At 40.8% G+C, this 18154-nt stretch overlaps 1 protein-coding gene across 2 annotated transcripts in view; it reads left to right on the forward strand.

Moving 5' to 3' along the window:
- Positions 1 to 17627, forward strand: part of SUSD1 (sushi domain containing 1) — a 295273-nt gene extending 277646 nt beyond the window's left edge. For both annotated transcript variants that reach the window (XM_073591465.1, XM_073591471.1), the window contains 2 exons: positions 3617 to 3659; positions 16179 to 17627. In XM_073591465.1, the coding sequence (XP_073447566.1) occupies positions 3617 to 3632 (16 nt within the window). In that variant the 3' untranslated portion in view covers positions 3633 to 3659; positions 16179 to 17627. The remainder of the gene's footprint in view (positions 1 to 3616; positions 3660 to 16178) is intronic.
- The last annotated feature ends 527 nt before the right edge of the window (positions 17628 to 18154 follow it).

Below are 18154 nucleotides of genomic sequence, written 5' to 3' on the forward strand. Positions count from 1 at the left end.
CCTCATGTTAAAAAGTTTGAGAAAGACTGCTCTAGAGCAATAGTTCTCAACCACCAGGTCACTACCCAGCTTTGGCCCAGTTTCCCTCTTTCCAGGCTGTCAAATTCACCACCATGTGCTGCCCCCCAACCAGGCATATTACTTTTGGGCATCACTGCCCTTCTTGTAATTATCTAGCCTGGACCTACAGGCTGTGGGTGGCTGTAGATAATACCAGTGTCATTTGGCCCCATCCCAGTACTGCCCCAGAGTCCCTCTTACCTCTGCTGACAGGAGTCTTGCCCTAAGTCCCTAGCACTTCAGGCAAGCTGTAAATGATATTGGAAGAGGGCTGCTATCTGCAAACATTGCAGGGCTAAGCAGTGTTAGAAAAGAGTTGCAGGGTGAATAATGTTAAAAAAGGGTGGGAGGAGATGCAGTGATGAGCAGTATTGGAGAAGGGTGGCACGGGATGCAGAGGTGAACTATGTTGGAAGAGGATAGCTGGTTTCATAGAGCACTATGGATTTTCTAAAGAGAGGGCACAGCAGAAGCTGACTTTATAAATAATGTATTAATGGGCTGATTTATTAAAGAAATTAAAGAAGAGCATGTATAAGCTGTTAGTGTTTGTCGGAGTGGTGGACCCACGTATGTGCAGGTGTTTTAATGATTAGTGTTCCCTGTACCTATCTAGCTGATTGTACACTGATGATCAGTGTATACAGTGTAGTTTTAGTTTGCTGTCCAAATAATGTTGCTTTTCTTTTTCTATGACGTGTACCGCAGAATGCACCCACCAACATTTTTCTAAAATAAATTGAAAAACAATTAATTGTAAGTGTGCCACACAAAATTACATGCAGAAATACCATCATCATCATAATCTCTAATTTAAATGTCCCAATAGAAACGGGTTCCTATCTATCACCTTAACTACCTAAAGCTACTTTGAAAGTGAAGCAAATGCTCAACAAATCAATGTATATTATAAAGTGCACTGCGCTTATGTAAAAAACTCCAAAACTAAAATATACTCATAATACTATAACATCGAGCAAGTGCCATAAATGAATGAGACCATGACATGCAAAATGTTGCAATATACAGTTGTGCTCATAAGTTTGCATACCCTAGAAGATTTTTTGATTTCTTGGCCATTTTTCAGAGAATATGGATGATAACACTAAAACATTTCTTTCACTCATGGTTAGTGTTTGGCTGAAGCCATTTATTATCAATCAACTGTTTACTCTTTTTAAATCATAATCACAACAGAAACTACCCAAATGACCCTGATCAAAAGTTTACATACCCTGGTGATTTTGGCCTGAGAACATGCACACAAGTTTACACAAAGGGATTTGAATGGCTATTAAAGGTAACTATCCTCACCTGTGACCCATTTGCTTGTAATTAGTGTGTGTGTATAAAAGGTCAGGAGTTTCTGGACTCCTGTCAGACCCTTGCATCTTTCATCCAGTGCTGCACTGACGTTTCTGGATTCTGAGTCATGGGAAAAACAAAAGTATTGTCAAAGGATCTGCGGGAAAAGGTAGTTTAACTGTATAAAACAGGAAAGGGATACAGAAAGATACAAGGAATTGAGAATACCAATCAGCATTGTTCAAACTCTAATCTAGAGGTGGAAAATGAGGGGTTCTGTTGAAACCAAAACCACGGTCAGGTAGACCAACTAAACCGTCAGCCAGGAAAATTGTTCAGGATGCAAAGGAAAACCCACAAATAACTTCAGGGGAAATACAGGACTCTCTGAAAACAAGTAGTGTGGCTGTTTCAAGATGCACAATAAGGAGACACTTGAAGAAAGATGGGCTGCATGGTTGAGTCGCCAGAAGAAAGCCATTACTACGCAAATGCCACAAAGTATCCTGCTTACTATACACCAAACAGCACAGAGACAAGCCTCAAACCTTCTGGCACAAAATCATTTGGAGTGATGAGACCAAAACTGAGCTTTTTGGCCACAACAATAAACACTACATTTGGAGAGGAGTCAACAAGGCCTATCATAAAAGGTACACCATTCCTACTGTGAAACACAGAGGTGGATCGCTGATGTTTTGGGGATGTGTGAGCAACAAAGACACTGGAAATTTGGTCAAAATTGATGGCAAGATGAATGCAGTATGTTATCAAATACTGGAGGAACATTTGCATTCATCAGCCAGGAAGCTGCGCATGGGATGTACTTGGACATTCCAACATGACAATGATCCAAAACACAAGGCCAAGTCGACCTGTCATTGGATACAGCAGAATAAAGTGAAGGTTCTGGAGTGGCCATCTCAGTCTCCTGACCGCCATATCATTGAGCCACTCTGGGGAGATCTCAAACATGCAGTTCATGCAAGACAGCCCAAGAATTTACAGGAACTGGAGGCTTTTTGCCAAGAGAAATGGGCAGCTTTACCATCTGAGAAGATAAAGAGCCTCATTCACAAATACCACAAAAGACTTCAAGCTGTCATTGATGTTAAAGAGGGCAATACACGGTATTAAGAACTGGGGTATGTAACAGGGTCATTTGGGTAGTTTCTGTTGTGATTATGATTTAAAAAGAGTAAACACAGTTAATTGATAATAAATGGCTTCTGCCAAACACTAACCATGAGTGAAATAAAAGGTTTTGTTTTATCATTTATATTCTCTGAAAAATGGGCAAGAAATCATAAATTCTGCCAGGGTATGTAAACTTATGAGCACAACTGTAAATGCTTAATTCATCAGTGAATGCAAACAGTCCAAATTCACAATGTCCATTACCATTTTTTAAATCAATGCCAATAGTAAGCGTTTTGAGAAGCTACCTTTATAGACGTTATATAAAATAAAGTTTTTTTATCATTATTATTATAGTAGGTTTACTTCATAAAATGCATGGAGACTAGGATCCAAGTGGACAGCTCAGTCCTACAGATTTCAGCTCTTCCTATGTAATCATTGGAGCTTCTTGACAGCTAAGCGCTGAGGTTTGTTTACAGATCAGACACCAAGCTCAGAGGAGGCTTCTTTAAATCAGATGTGATTTAGAGTGGGATCCTCAGTCAGTGACATATACTGTACAATTTACATACTGCCAATCCTTGCTCCCTGTTCAGACCTGCAAACACATTGTGTGATAGAGGAAAGACTTCCAGTACCAATTTCCTTTTCAGTTACGAGATGTTATGTGATGTGAGTGCCAAAAGCCGCAAAGGAAACTAATGTGTAACAATGTGACGGTTTACCATAATACACCATGACCTTTAGGAACAGAAACATTTCACAATGCCCTCCAATCACTACTGCAACCTGGTGTAGTCTGCATGGTATAGTGGTTGCTCCTAAGTCAAAGGTTTCCAATCCTCCCCTGTACTGGCAAGATCAACAATAAAACTATAAGGGCCTGCGTGTTAATACTAATGACACACTGTGGCATACATGCAATATTTGTTCATACTTACACTTTAAACCCTTTGTAGATTGTCTCATATATGACTATTTTTATAGAAAAGATTCATACATTACATAAAGCTTAATTTGCCACTGTAGGATGTTTACAGAACCAAGAGCACCTACCATTTTTTACTGGAGTATGCTTACTAAAAATTGCAATTATTCTGCTGTGTTGTAGGTGCTGTAACAGATAGCTAGAGGAAAAAATGGACAACTGCACAGTAAGTCACCTGAAAATACTATTTGGTTTTCATAGTTGCTTTTTTGCTTCAGTTTAGATGGAAAATGAAAAGTATATATCTTTTTCAAGATCCATAACTTTTAATTAATTGACTGTTTGTTAGCTTGCTTGCTTTCATAGTTCAGAGAGGATATACTAAATAATTATAACGTTAGAGTGAACTTTGTTTTATTACTCCTCCACAGACTCATAAAATATTTAAAACTGTACTGATGATCCTGATAAAGTGTGTGACTGGCTTGTTTCCTTACATTCTTTAGACATGACTAATACCTTGCTACAAATAAGATAAGATTTACTGAATATCTCTAACTGAAGTGAATTTTTTAAGCAATCTCCAACCAATTGTCACATGACAGCATCTTCAAAGGGACTCATGGATTAGTTAGGGATCTTCCTAAGGTCTGACTTAGCCAAAAGGCATCAGGAAAAAAAAATATGCGTAACATTCTAAGCAAAGCCTTGCATTCTTCTGTCTCTGTATGACTCTACTCCTATATTACCATTGTATTGCACAACCTAAGGGAATTGCTGGATGTAAATGATGAGTGTTCATAGGGCAACAAAGGCCCAGTGTGGAGTCATAACACGCAGTTAAATATTCAGCATAGCTGGGTGCTCGAACATTTGATTTGGGCTATGATAGAACTATATATAGAGTCTACACATCCAGAGAAGTCAAAGAGCATTACTAAGCAGAACATAAAAGGCACAAATGACACTGACAGCATGACAAGATAGGAGGTTGGTAAAACATAGAAAAGAAATTGAGTTAAAGGATTCATTGAAAATAAGACTGAGGAATTACAAAGGAACAAAATTACCTGTCATTTCTAAACTTACTGCATCAACTGAGACTTTCTTTTCAGCTTGTGGGTACTTGTGCAGTGAAATGATTACTATTTTTAAAGATGAATTCCAGATCGATATATTTTTATATAATTATATTGATCCAGCTAGGACCAATGTAATTATGCATATACCATACATGGCCGATTCCTCTGGAAGATGGAATTAATGTATTGGATACTGCTACTACAGTGATCTCCACTGCAACCCCATGTTGAGGGCATACGGCCAGGCATGGATCATGGGGGGGGGGGGCTGCACACGCATGTCACTCCATCCCTGGATTCTCAGCCGGTAAATGAATTGATTGACCCTGGCACCTGCTGCTTCTTTAACAACCTTGACAGTGGAAGAAGGTAGGGGTGCCACCACTACAAACTCACTACTATGTATGAAGTTTGGCTCTTGCCGAATGAGCTGAAAGTCTGGCATTTGGACATATTCCCTGACAGGCAAATTCATTCAGAAGCTGTTTTCGGGCTGAACTGGGACCTCATCCCTAACTAGCAGATTCAGAGATCCAGTGTTTGAAGTTGTATGAAGATCTCAACCTAGAGAGTCTTGTTAATAATTGATTTGTGGTGGGATAACACAGGACCAAGCTCAACTCAAAACAACAGAAAAGATTGTGATTTACATTTAAAGTAGTTGTAAACCTCTGACATATAAATGAACAAAGCATATCCTACTACAGTGTGTACTTGCCTCAATCCAAGGCGCAGCATGTGATTTCTTTCTGCAGTCTCATTCCTCTGCTATCTGCATAAATATTTTTTGACAGAATGTGCCAATTCCAAGGGAAGAAGGGGGGCGGGGGGCTACAGCACACATCCTGTAATTGAAAGCTTCAGTTGTGTATGTTTGCCTGAGAGACTATGTAGGGGGTGTTGCGTTTCTTCCCTCCACTCAGATGTCAGATTACAATCAGCTCTCCTCTCTGAGCTGTGCAGTGTGACACATCAAATCCCCACAACCTGCATCTGGAAGCTCAGGAATACTGTGTAAATTCTGGACTTTAAATGGATGTAGAGAAAAGATGGCAGGTAAACAGGAACAACCTGTAGTAGGATTTGAATAAGTTATGTGTAACACCTGAGGCTAGTCACTTCACAGGTACAGTGAGGGAAAAAAGTATTTGATCCCCTGCTGACTTTGTATGTTTGCCCACTGACAAAGAAATTACCAGTCTATAATTTTATTGGTAGGTTTATTTTAACAGTGAGAGACAGAATAAGAAAAATTTCCAGAAAAACGCATTTCCAAAAAGTTATAAATTGATTTGCATTTTAATGAGTGAAATAAGTATTTGACCCCTTCACAAAACATGGCTTGGTGACAAAACCCTTGTTGGCAATCACAGAGGTCAGACATTTCTTGTAGTTGGCCACCAGGTTTGCACACATCTCAGGAGGGATTTTGTCCCACTCTTCTTTGCAGATCTTCTCCAAGTCATTAAGGTTTCGAGGCTGACGTTTGGTAACACAAACCTTCAGCTTTCTCCACATATTTGTTGCCTTGGCTATGTGTTTTGGGTCATTGTCATGCTGCAATACCAATCCACGACCCATTTTTTAGCAGAAAATTGCCCCCAAAGCATAATGTTTTCACCTCTATGTTTGACGGTGGGGATGGTGTTCTTGGTGTTCTTTGGGGTCATAGGCAGCATTCTTCCTCCTCCAAACACAGTGAGTTTAGTTGATGCCAAAGAGCTTTATTTTGGTCTCATCTGACCACAACACTTTCTCCCAGTTCTCCGCTAAATCATTCAGATGTTCATTAGCAAACTTCAGACAGGCCTGTACATGTGCTTTCTTGAGCAGGGGGAGCTTGTGGGCGCTGCAGTATTTCAGTCCTTCACGGTGTAGTGTGTTACCAATTGTTTTCCTGGTGACTATGGTCCCAGCTGCTTGATCCTTGAGATTATTAGCAAGATTCTCCCATGTAGTTTTGGGCTGATTCCTCACCATCCTCATGATCATTGAAACTCCACAAGGTGAGATCTTGCATGGAGCCCCAGACCAAGGGATATTGACAGTTATTTTGTGTTTCTTCCGTTTGCGAATAATCGCACCAACTGTTGTCACCCTCTCACCAAGCTGCTTGGCGATGGTCTTGTAGCCCATTCCAGCCTTGTGTAGGTCTACAATCTTGTCCCTGACATCCTTGAACAGCTTTTTGGTCTTGGCCATGGTGGAAAGATTGGAATCTGATTGATTGCTTCTGTGGACAGGTGTCTTTTATACAGGTAACAGACTGAGACATTTCACATGCTCTTCTTATAGCAATACCCATTATTACCAAAGATCTTTGTAGCTAACAGCTTTGCACAACCTAAAGTAAGCCTGTACACAGAGTATATACACAAAAGTATTTATACATTCTGCACAAGCAGTAAAAGCAGTTTTAAAACAAGCACTCATTCATCTCCACATCTATAAGCGTTTAGAAGAAATAGATTTTTAAATTTCGCTAAAATCTTAGTTATTTTTCTATTAACAGAATCACGGTAGCCTGCCAGCCCTCTAATGTTAATACACAGCAGCTGTTAGAAACCCTCTGAAACCTAACTATCTAGAGTCATTGTTCTGATCCTTGAAGATCTTTAATATAGTTGTGAACATACAATACATACAATTATAGACACTTTCTAATACAGTTATAACTATGCAGCTACCATAACTGTTTTTGCTTAGTTTCCGAAATGATCTTTTCTACCTTTTAATTACAAGGTTAAAAAGTTCTGTCATTTGTCCATGCATCTTTTCTTTCTGATAGTGAGGATTTACAGGACACTGTGCAGACACATAGTGTGCCTGCATTCTAAAGGTCTGATCAGCCTGAGGCAAGGTACAGACTGATTTTGAGCAGGAGGTATGTTCAAGAGGCAGGCTGTGATTGGGAGAGGATGTGTGCCAAAGGTAGGCTGTGATTGGTCAGAACGCATGCATGTCTGAACAAACCACCCGATACAGGCATGCTGTGTGTCTGTACAATGTCCTGTACCTCTGAATGACCAGCAAGGATGAAAACTGACCAAATTAACACAGATTAGCTTCTTTGCGTTGTGTGGTCAGTTTAGAACAAGGAAGAAAGGTGGCTGTCAAGAATAACCAGTTACTTTAGATAGAAAAATTACATGAAAATCATAGAGATTGTGATTTATAAAACACATATATGTGAACACATGCTTAGAAAAAAAAATATTTAGGATAGCATACAATTTGAGAAAGAATATCTTCACTAGGGATGAGCCCGATGTTTGAGTCGAACATAAGTTCAACTCGAACATCGGGTGTTTGCCGAACAGCGAACAAAATGCAGTATTCACGGCAAATTCAAAAGCTGCCGGAACACCGTTAAAGTCTATGGAACACTAACATGAAAAATCAAAAGTGCTAATTTTAAAGGCTTATATGCAAGTTATTGTCATAAAAAGTGTTTGGGGGGCCTGGGTCCTGTCATTGATACATGTCCCCTGGGGCAGGACCCGGGTCCCCAAACACTTTTTATGACAATAACTTGCATACAAGCCTTTAAAATGAGCACTTTTGATTTTCCATGTTTGTGTCCCATAGATTTTAACGGTGTTCGTGTGTTCTGCTGAATTTTTTGCCTGTTCGCATATTCTGCCGCAAACTGAACAGGAGGGTGTTCGCCTCATCCCTAATCTTCACATAAAATGCAACTAGAGAGGTCAGTGATTGTTTTAAAGCTCCTTCACTGCTTGTTGAAAACATTTAAATAATTGAATGCCCATAGTCTGGATACAGGTGAGCAAAGATTACATTATTCTGCTGCCCCAATTATGAGCTACCTCCAGAGTTCCTTACCTAAATTGTCTTTTAACAAATTTGGTGAAAATCTGTTTAATAAAGGACTTTATCTTAGGTTTTAATAGTTAAAAACTCATAGAAGCAGATCTCTACAATAAATCTTTTGGGGATGATTTATGGTCCAAGCTAAATCAATACGTGTGGAATGTCTTTCTGTTCCAGAAAACTGCTAATTTACATTGCTGTTTAACAATTATGAGCCATTTTCAAAATTCCACAGGGAGTTCGCATACTAAATGGCAAATGCTTTAAAAAGAAGATATAGGAACAAATGAACAAACATCACAGAAATATATCGTTTTTCAGTTTTCAGTTTATGTCCATGTTATAGAGGCTTACCTTCACCTTTTGTTGGGTAACCAGACCAGAAAGCAAAGATAAACTCCCCAACTGAGACCGCTTAATGCGGAACTTCAGTCATTTTTATCAATTAAATCTTCTGCCCTTGTTGTTTTAACTTTGGATAGTAAAACTTTTTTTTCTTCTGCCAGTAAATACCTTATACAGCCCACTTCCTGTTTCTTGTCTGGTCATTAGCCTAGGCGTATGACATCATACACAGCTCTCTGTCTCACTCTGGTGAGAGTTTGCCAGGAAGGGAGGGGGGATGAGTCATAAGAGATCCAATGAGAGCTGCAGAGATAGAGATGTGCCTCTGTGTGTCTGTGTAAATCCAGGAAGTGAACAGGCAGTAGCTTCAGCTGCCCACAGTTAAAAAACACTGTGGTCTCTGGTGTAAAGGGGAACTCTGATGTTAGGGGTGCTCTGAGAACCCTGATTTACCTTAGTGTACTCACTCAGAGGCAAGAGAGAGAAGGGGGAGGGGGAGACTTCAATCACTGACAGGGATGGATGGTGAGCTCACTCACCAGTTGGCAGTCAGCACCTCTCATCCAGATGTATCTGGGGCTACTGGGCTTCAAATTTCCCATCCCCACTTTCCTTTTCTGAGGTACAGCCCTGGGGATTGGAGTGTGGACAGACAAAGAGGGGTAGAGCCAGGAGAAAGAGGTGCAGATCGAGCTCTCTCTCCTCTCCCATCTGTGTGTGTGTGTTTCGGGGGCTGTTAGTGTTGGCTTTGCGCAGTGTGAAAGAGTGTAACAAACACTCTCAGCTTAGACAACTGCAGCCAACAACCCTGCTGGGAAACCATAGTCTGGTCTGAATAATGTGTCTGGGTCTCAGACAGTCTGAAACCCGGAGGCATGATTCAAAACCCGAACTGTCCGGGTGAATCCCAAACAGGTGGCAACCCTATTGCAGCCAGACTCAGTGGAGGGAGATTTCTGCAGCATATTTGGCAAGTAGAGTATACAGTATATATAAAATAATATGCAAAGTGGTTGGAGGGAAGCTTCAGAATGGCAAATATGTTTTTATTACAAATTATGTGAGCAGACTGCAGTTCCTCTTTAACCAGTATCTGGAGGAATCATACTAATTACCCCCCAGAATCCCTCCAATTTTATCAGTCCAGTACACACTTCATTCAACATATTAAAGGGGTTGTAAACCCTTGTGTTTTTTTACCTTAATGCATCCTATTTTACTCACCTAGCCCATTCGTTCCCACGGTGGAGACGTGCTCTACCTCTCTGCCCGTTGTCTCAGCTCTTGATTGGATAGATTGATAGCAGCGCAGCCATTGGCTCCCGCTGCTATCAATCAAATCCAATGACGCGGGCGCTGGGGGGCGGGGCTGAGTCCTGAATTCTGTGTGAATGGACACAGAAGCAGGACTTGGGAGTGGGCCCGCACGGGTGTCCACCTTAGGAGAGTGCTTCTGCAACATGGGCACTCGATGCGGGGAGGAGATACCAGCACCGCCAGGGGACCCCATGAGAGGAGGAATGGGGCCACTCTGTGCAAAACTAACTGCACAGTGGAGGTAAGTATGACATGTTTGTTATTTTAAAAAAATTAAAAAATGAGGGTTTACAACCCATTGAAGCCCTGATAAAGGGGGGAAATTTGTTCCCCCCTAAATGTATTGTTATTTTATGATAAAAGATGCCAAATAAAATTTAGTCTGGACATTCTCCTTTAGTGCTTTCCTCCATTCACATACTGGGTTTGATTTACTAAAACTGGAGAATGCAAAATCTGGTGCAGCTCTGCATAGAAACCAATCAGCTTCCAGGTTTTATTGCCATTGAACAAGCTGAAGTTAGAAGCTGATTGGCTACCATGCACAGCTGCACCAGATTTTGCACTCTTCAGGGTGTAGTAAATCAACCCCACAGTCTAACTTAGATATAGACAGCAATAAAGTCATTTTACTTGTATAGTATGGAAGGTTTAGAACCTCCACCTGTTTTTTGATGCTATGCCCCCACTAGCAAAACTCTCTTGCTTCCTGTGATGTCACTAGACAGGAAGGAATACATTTCCTAAGGAGGACCGCAGATAAAATAAAGTCCTGAAATAAGCACTAATTCTCCCACATTCTACCCAAACTGGAAAATTGACTGGAATTCTACTTAATGTTCATGTACTTTAATAAGGGTATCCAGTGAGCACTGAGCTGGGTTAGATAATACATACCACAGTGTTCTAAAGTGAATTCATAGTAAAACTGCTTTTTATCAGATAAAATATCAGGTTTAAAGTCAAGGTACCTGCTTTGCTTAGTCAGTGGAAAGTTTTTTGTTGAGCTGCACATTTATGGTTAACCATATCTCTATCAGTTGTTGTATTTCTAGCGAAAATACAGAGAACAACTGTTCTTAAAGGCTAGGACTCAAATATTTAATTTTAAAAAGATAAAAATGCTTTTGTGTATTATCAGTAGTTATGCTGCACATGCCTAATGAAGTGTTTAACCACTTAGATAAAACACAAAAGATTTAATATAAAGCCCTGGTTATATTTTTTGTAAAAGGCATTATTTTGTCACATAATATATTGTTAATTCCTAAACCCTCCCTTGTTTGGCTTTAGGGTTTCTGCTACAGAGGTCGCCCTCAATCCATATGTATTTATAGACAAAGCTACAAAAAGCAGTGAAGGAATTCAATTAAATATAATGTAAATGGATATACAATGTCTAGAAAGGGTCAAAAATCTTAGTATTATTATTATTATACAGGATTTATATAGCGCCAACAGTTTATGCAGCGCTTTACAATATAAAAGGGAGACAATACAGTTATAATACAATAAAATACAAGAGGATTAAGAGGGCCCTGCTCAGAAGAGCTTACAATCTAATAGGTTAGGGCAGGTGGTACAAAAGGTCGTAACTATGGGGAATGAGCTGATGGAAATGGTAAAAGATTTATTTAGAGATGTGATAGGCTTTCCCGAAGAGAGGTAGCGAGTTCCAGAGGATGGGAGAGGCTCTGGTGAAATCCTGGAGACGAGCATGAGAGGAGGAGACCAGAGAGCTTGAGAGTAGGAGGTCTTGAGAGGAGCGGAGAGGTCGATTTGGGTGATATTTGGAGATAAGATTGGTGGTGTAGCTCGGGGCAGAGTTGTGAATGACTTTGTATGTTGTGGTTAGTATTTTGAATTTAATTCGCTGGGTGATTGGGAGCCAGTGTAGGGATTGAAGTAGAGGGTTGGCAGACACTGAGCGGTTGGTAAGGTGGAGAGGAGACTGAAGGAGTGAGGTGAGGAGTAGACAGATAGATTTGGGTGTCATCAGCATATAAGTGGTACTGGAAGCTGTGGGCGGTTATCAAGTGACCAAGGGAGGAGGTGTAGATAGAGAAGAGAAGGGGTCCAAGAACAGAGCCTTGGGGGACCCCCACAGAAAGGGGCAATAGAGAGGAGGAGACAGAATTGTAGGTGACACTGAAGGAGCTCTGTGATAAATAGGCAGAGAACCAGGATAGAGCAGAATCTCGGAGGCCAAGGGAATATAGTTTATTGAGAAGGAGCGGGTGGTCAACAGTATCAAAGGCCGCAGAGAGGTCAAGTAGTAGGAGTATGGAGTACTGGCTGTTGGTTTTAGCAGTTAGTAAATCATTAGTGAGTTTTAGTAAGGCAGTTTCTGTGGAGTACTGTGAGCGAAAGCCAGACTGTAAAGGGTCAAGAAGGTTATTTTCACTGAGGTAGTCATACTTTCACTAGTAATGAGTTTATATCCTTAATTTATTTTTACCTTAAAGTGCATGTAAACAGTCACAATGAACTTCTCTTATTTGCTTCCTTTTTGGTCTGGTAATAGCTTTCCGACCGTATAACTTACACATATGGTGGCAAGGCAGCTCTCCTGTGCCAGATCACGTACTAGGCACGTGCCTGGCACTTCCGGGCAGGGGGCGCACACTGCCAACGTCCTGGCTGTGCTGTGATTATACACAGCAGATGCTGATCAGCGGGTGCCAGCCAATGGATGACCACCGGCACCTACCGATTGTTGGGAAGACACACAGGACAGAGCCCTGCCTATGTAAACAAGACAAAGCTCTGTCCTGTCAGAGGGGAAGTAATAGGTTTTCTTTCGTTGCTAAGCAGGGAGAAAGGCCATTACTTCTCTTTGTAAAAGCACCTAACGCAGTACACCAAAACCTTGGCTAGGTACACATTTAAGCCTTTATTCGCCCTAGATATTTAACCCCTTCCTAGCCAGTGTCAGTGCATATTTTTAGCACTTATTACTATATTAGTGTCAGTGGTTCCCAAAAAGTGTCAGTAAGGCCCCTTTTACACTCCGCCAGCTCAGCGGGAGATCGCTTCGTTGATCTCCGCTGAGCCGGTGTCTTGCCGAGAAAGTTCCCCCGGCGGATAAGGACCCCCCTGTACTGCGCATGCACTGCGCTTGCGCAGTACGAACGACTATGGAGCCGCCGAAAATAGATGAAGATGAACAGCTGATCGTCAGCTGTACACAGCGCTTGCGCAATAGATTCTACCATATGTCCACGTTAAAGCCCCACCATCCAAGTGGACATAGAGTTAGAATAATAATATGCCGAGTGTAGCGAGGCTGTGCCCGAAGCGTGGCGAGCGTAGCGAGCCCGCGAGGGGCCTGTTACAAAGTCTTTTTTATTAAAATAGACTTGGCACGCAGGCGCCGTGTACAGCTGACTCAGGTGTTCAGCTTCGGCTCTTTTCGGCGGCTCTCTTCTTGTTCCTACTGCGCAAGCGCTGCACCTGCGCAGTCCAGGGGGGTCATTATCCGCCGAGGCGAACTTTCTCGGCAGAACACCAGCGGATGACAGGTCCATCTCTGCTCACTGACAGGGAGGGACTTGTGAGAGCCCTGCTGATTCCTATGGGGAGATCGGACGAAAACAGACAGCATGTCCATTTTCATCAGATCCCATCCGATCCGCCAGACGGATGACTGAACGTATCGCCATACGTCTGTCTTAGGCCCCTTTCACATTTATACGACTTCAAAGTCGTGCAATTTTACTGCGATTTTGCGGCCGCTATTTTGCCGCTATTTTACCGCGATTTTGCCGCGATTTGGGAGCAGTACTACGACTTTGCCACAACTTTGGCATTAACCATTCTCAGCTTGTGCTTACAAAGTAGTGCTGAAATCGTGTCTATATTATTCAGGTAAGATTTGCATGCTACTTGAGGGTTTAACATTGAGGTCTATGGAGTACAAATCGTATGGAAGTTGGACCAAAGTAGTGCAGGGACTACTTTGAAGTCGGCACGACTTAAAGTCGTGCCAATATGAATGGTAGTCATTGAAAATCATGGAGAATGACTTGTCATACGATTTTGCAATACAAAATCGTGGGACAAGGCGTATATTAGTGTGAAAGGGGCCTTAAGCCCCTTTCACACTTGTGTGACTTCAAAGTCATGCGAATTTAACGCGATTTCGCAGCCGTGATTTTGCCATGATTTTATCAAGTTTTTGCACGATTTTGCCACGATTTGGGAGCAGTACTACTTTGTACGACTTTGCCACAACTTTGGCATTAACCATTCTCAGCTTGTGCTTACAAAGTCATACTGAAATCATGTCTATGTTATTCAGCTACAATTTCCATGCTACTTGAGGGTTTAACATTGAGGTCTATGGAGTACAACTCACATGGAAGTTGGACCAAAGTAGTGCAGGGACTACTTTGAAGTCGGCACGACTTAAAGTCGTGCCAATATGAATGGTAGTCATTGAAAATCATGGAGACAAGTCGTATAAGTGTGAAAGGGGCCTTAAGCAGATTGGATGGCAGGCGGGTGTCAGTGGACAAATCTCCGCTGCCAATAGGAGTCAATGGGTGGCCCGCTCGGATCCGCCTGAAAAACGGACAGGCGGATCCGAGCAGGATTGTCTTGTGAAAGGGGCCTTAGTGTCCGATTGTCTGCCGCAATATTCCAGTCCCGCTATAAGTCGCTGATCGCCACCATTACTAGTAAAAAATAAATAAATAAACAAATAAATAGAAATTCCAGTATATCCCATAGTTTGTAGACGCTATAACTTTTAACTTTCACGCAACCCAATCAATATACGCTTATTGGGATTTTTTTTTACAAAAATTTGTAGCAGAATACATATTGGCCTAAATTTATGAAGAAATTAGATTTTTTTATTGGATATGTTTTAAAGCAGAAAGTTAAAAAAATATTGTTTTTTGTTTTTTTTTTTCAAAATTTACAGTCTTTTTTCTTTATAGTGTAAAAAATAAAAAAACACAGTGGTGATCAAATATCACCAAAAGAAAGCTCTATTTGTGGGAAAAGGGCATTTTATTTGGGTAAAGTCTTGCACGACCGTGCAATTTGTCAGTTAAAGTAATGCAGTGCCGTTTTGCAGAAAATGGCCAGGTCATAAAGGGGGGCAAATCTTCCAGAGGTCAAGTGATTAAATGCTATTAAAAGTGTTTTGTTAAATATGACCAGTAAGTGCAAAATATACCTGTTTATCTTGCTAAAAATCCAGTGAACTTACAAGTTCCTGTGTACTCTTGTTATTTCAAGCCATCCTGCCCAGGTAACCTCTGTGAATTACAAATTACCCCCTGTGTTATAAAAAGGAAGAAATGAGGAGGTATTCTATAGTCCCAACACACTTCCTGTCCTAGTGTGACAACACTGCCCCTCCATAGGTAAAGTATAGTGAGTGAATGTTGTCACTCTAGGAAAGGAATTGTGTAGCTAGCATAATCACCAGTTGAAAATAATGGAAAAAGCCTTAATGAAAGAAAATTAATGCAGCCAACACATCTAAGCACTGGTAAGCTGCAATATATGTACAATTGTTTGTGAGTTTAGATACATCTAAAAGTAATCCTTGGCTAATATTTACCCCAACCCCAACAAAGACAAGTGTGTTTAGAGAGTCCCAAGTTTTCCTTATTGGGCACAATCTTGATTTTCATATTGTATGGAGAAGTTGGAGTCAATATATATTTTTTTAATCATAGCCCTCATGTCAGACACATCTGTGACAGTCATATGCCGCTGCTTTTTACACAAGTCATCAGCCAAGGGGACAGGTTAGACATGGAGATAAGGGCTTAGCCTGGTTGTGTACTTACCTTCAGACACGATCCAATGTCTTAGCCAGTTTCCCTTCAGTCTGCACATGTGTGCTGCAGACCAATACATTTTTATGGGTAAACGGCCACTCGAGACCACAATGAGTACAGTTCCCTATAGTAATGAATGGGGTCTCTGCACTCATGAGAATGGGGAATAGTAAAGGGCAACTTCATTAAAGGTGAAGCTGTCAATTTTACATAAAACGGACATTATGAATTAATGGAAAAATATGGAAAATTATATTGCTTTTCTTCCTAAGTATTTCCATCCAAGCCATGACTTACAACGTTCAAAACAATTCTTGTATACATAGCGATTTTTGGTATATGTATGTAATTATATTATGTTTCTTCCTACAGAAGTACTACTTACAGTGTCTTCTCAGCCATCAATTTATGGACTTTATCCTGGAAAGCAGGGGTGTTCTGGATTAATTAAGTCAAACCTTAACTTAATTCCCAAGACATGAAGGAATAAAGAAGTTACTACTGAGATAATAACTGTTGGTCAACAAAAGACTTAAAGGAAGAATATTTGATCCTTTTTTTTTCAGATTATGGCATGGAATATTTATTTGCACTGTAGTTTAAATCTAAAGGATAACTTGCTTTAAATTAAAACTCAAGCTCTACAATAGACATACAATGTTTAGACACACTCCAAAGACATGCTGGTAGGTTAATTGGATCTTGTCTAAATTGTCCCTAGTATGTATGAATGTGAGTTAGGGACCTTAGATTGTAAGCTCCTTGAGAGTATAGGGACTGATGTGAATGTATAATATATATGTAAAGCGCTGCGTAAATTGACGGCGCTATATATAAGTACCTGAAATAAATAAAATAAATAAAAAAATAGACACAGTGTACATATAAAAAGGTACCTCTAAGGAGAATATCCAGTTCACTACCCAAACTTTATGTGGTTGGATCTAGTTCCAATGTGTACCACAGAGGAAGGCAGAGAGGGTGAAGTCTGTCTCAGGGTGGCCATTTATCACTATAAGCCAATCTGACACATACTCTGTCCATGTAAATGCAGAGCTGTGCAATGAATTGAATATTTTGCTTAGTTGTGCCGCGTACACACGGTCGGAATTTCGGCCCACAAAAGACCGATGAGAGTTTTCAGTCGGAAAATGCGACCGTGTGTATGCTCCATCGGTCTTTTGCTGGCGGAATTCCAGCCAGCAAAAGATTGAGAGCATGCTCTCAATTTTTCAGTCGGGAAAAGTTCCTATCCGAAAAAGCGATTGTCTGTGGCAATTCCGATTAGCAAAATCCCTACGCATGCTCGGAAACAATTTGACGCATGCTCGGGAGCATTGAACGTAATTTTCTCGTCTCGTCGTAGTGTTGTACGTCACCGCGTTTTTGACGGTCGTAATTTCAGCTAACTTTTGCGTGACCGTGTGTATGCCAGGCAAACTTGAGCGGAATCCTGTCGGAAAAGCCATCATATCTTTTTCCGATGAGAAAAACGATCGTGTGTAGGCGGCATTTGATTTATTCAGTTATGTTTACTAAAAAGAAAAAAAAAAACATGATATCTCTGTTGCAAGTCTTATTCACTAGTGCAATTATCTTTTACATTTAAATGATGATAGTCTAACTGTGTTTGTTTTAAATTAGTTTGTAGGGTATTGTATTTTTAACTTTGGAAATACTGGTGACTTTTTGTCTTTTTTTGACTATTGAAATTTATTTGATGTATTTATATTTGTTTTGATTTTACTTATTTTATCATTTTCAGCTGGGTGTTTTATACCTCAATAAACTTAAATAAATTATTATATGCTGCAGCCATAATTTGCTATTTAGTTTGAGGGTGTTTGTCTGTGTGTCAGAAGAATAGATATGGGTGGGATATGGAGGTTCAACTCCTCATGAGCATCCGTCCTTCTCCTCCCTGTCAAAGGGATTGACAGACCACCGGGAGATAGGAGAGACCCTTTTTTGATAATAGTAAGTAGCTTAGAAATGGATTTTCAAGGTGCCCAAATATACCACAAAGCAGATAAAAGGTACATGCTTATTACAAAGAAATCATAACATGATAAAAATATAAGGGCAGATAAAACAATGAACAACATTGAGCCCGGGTTTACACTATAACGGGCTGCGGATTGCACAGGACGCTGTGCGTCCCTGTTCCCCGTTTCAGGGACGAATCAGGGCCGATTCTATGCCTGAATTCGGCCCTGAAACGGAGCCAAAGACGCACAGCGTTTTTGTGCAGTGCGCTCCGCAGCCACCCCGGAGATATGTGAACCGGCTCCATAGGGAGCCGGTCACATTCTCCTACTATGCGAATTAGATGCGGGGAAACGCACATC

The sequence above is a fragment of the Aquarana catesbeiana genome, linkage group LG01, assembly GCF_042186555.1.
Source record: "Aquarana catesbeiana isolate 2022-GZ linkage group LG01, ASM4218655v1, whole genome shotgun sequence".
NCBI classification, from domain to species: Eukaryota; Metazoa; Chordata; class Amphibia; order Anura; family Ranidae; genus Aquarana; species Aquarana catesbeiana.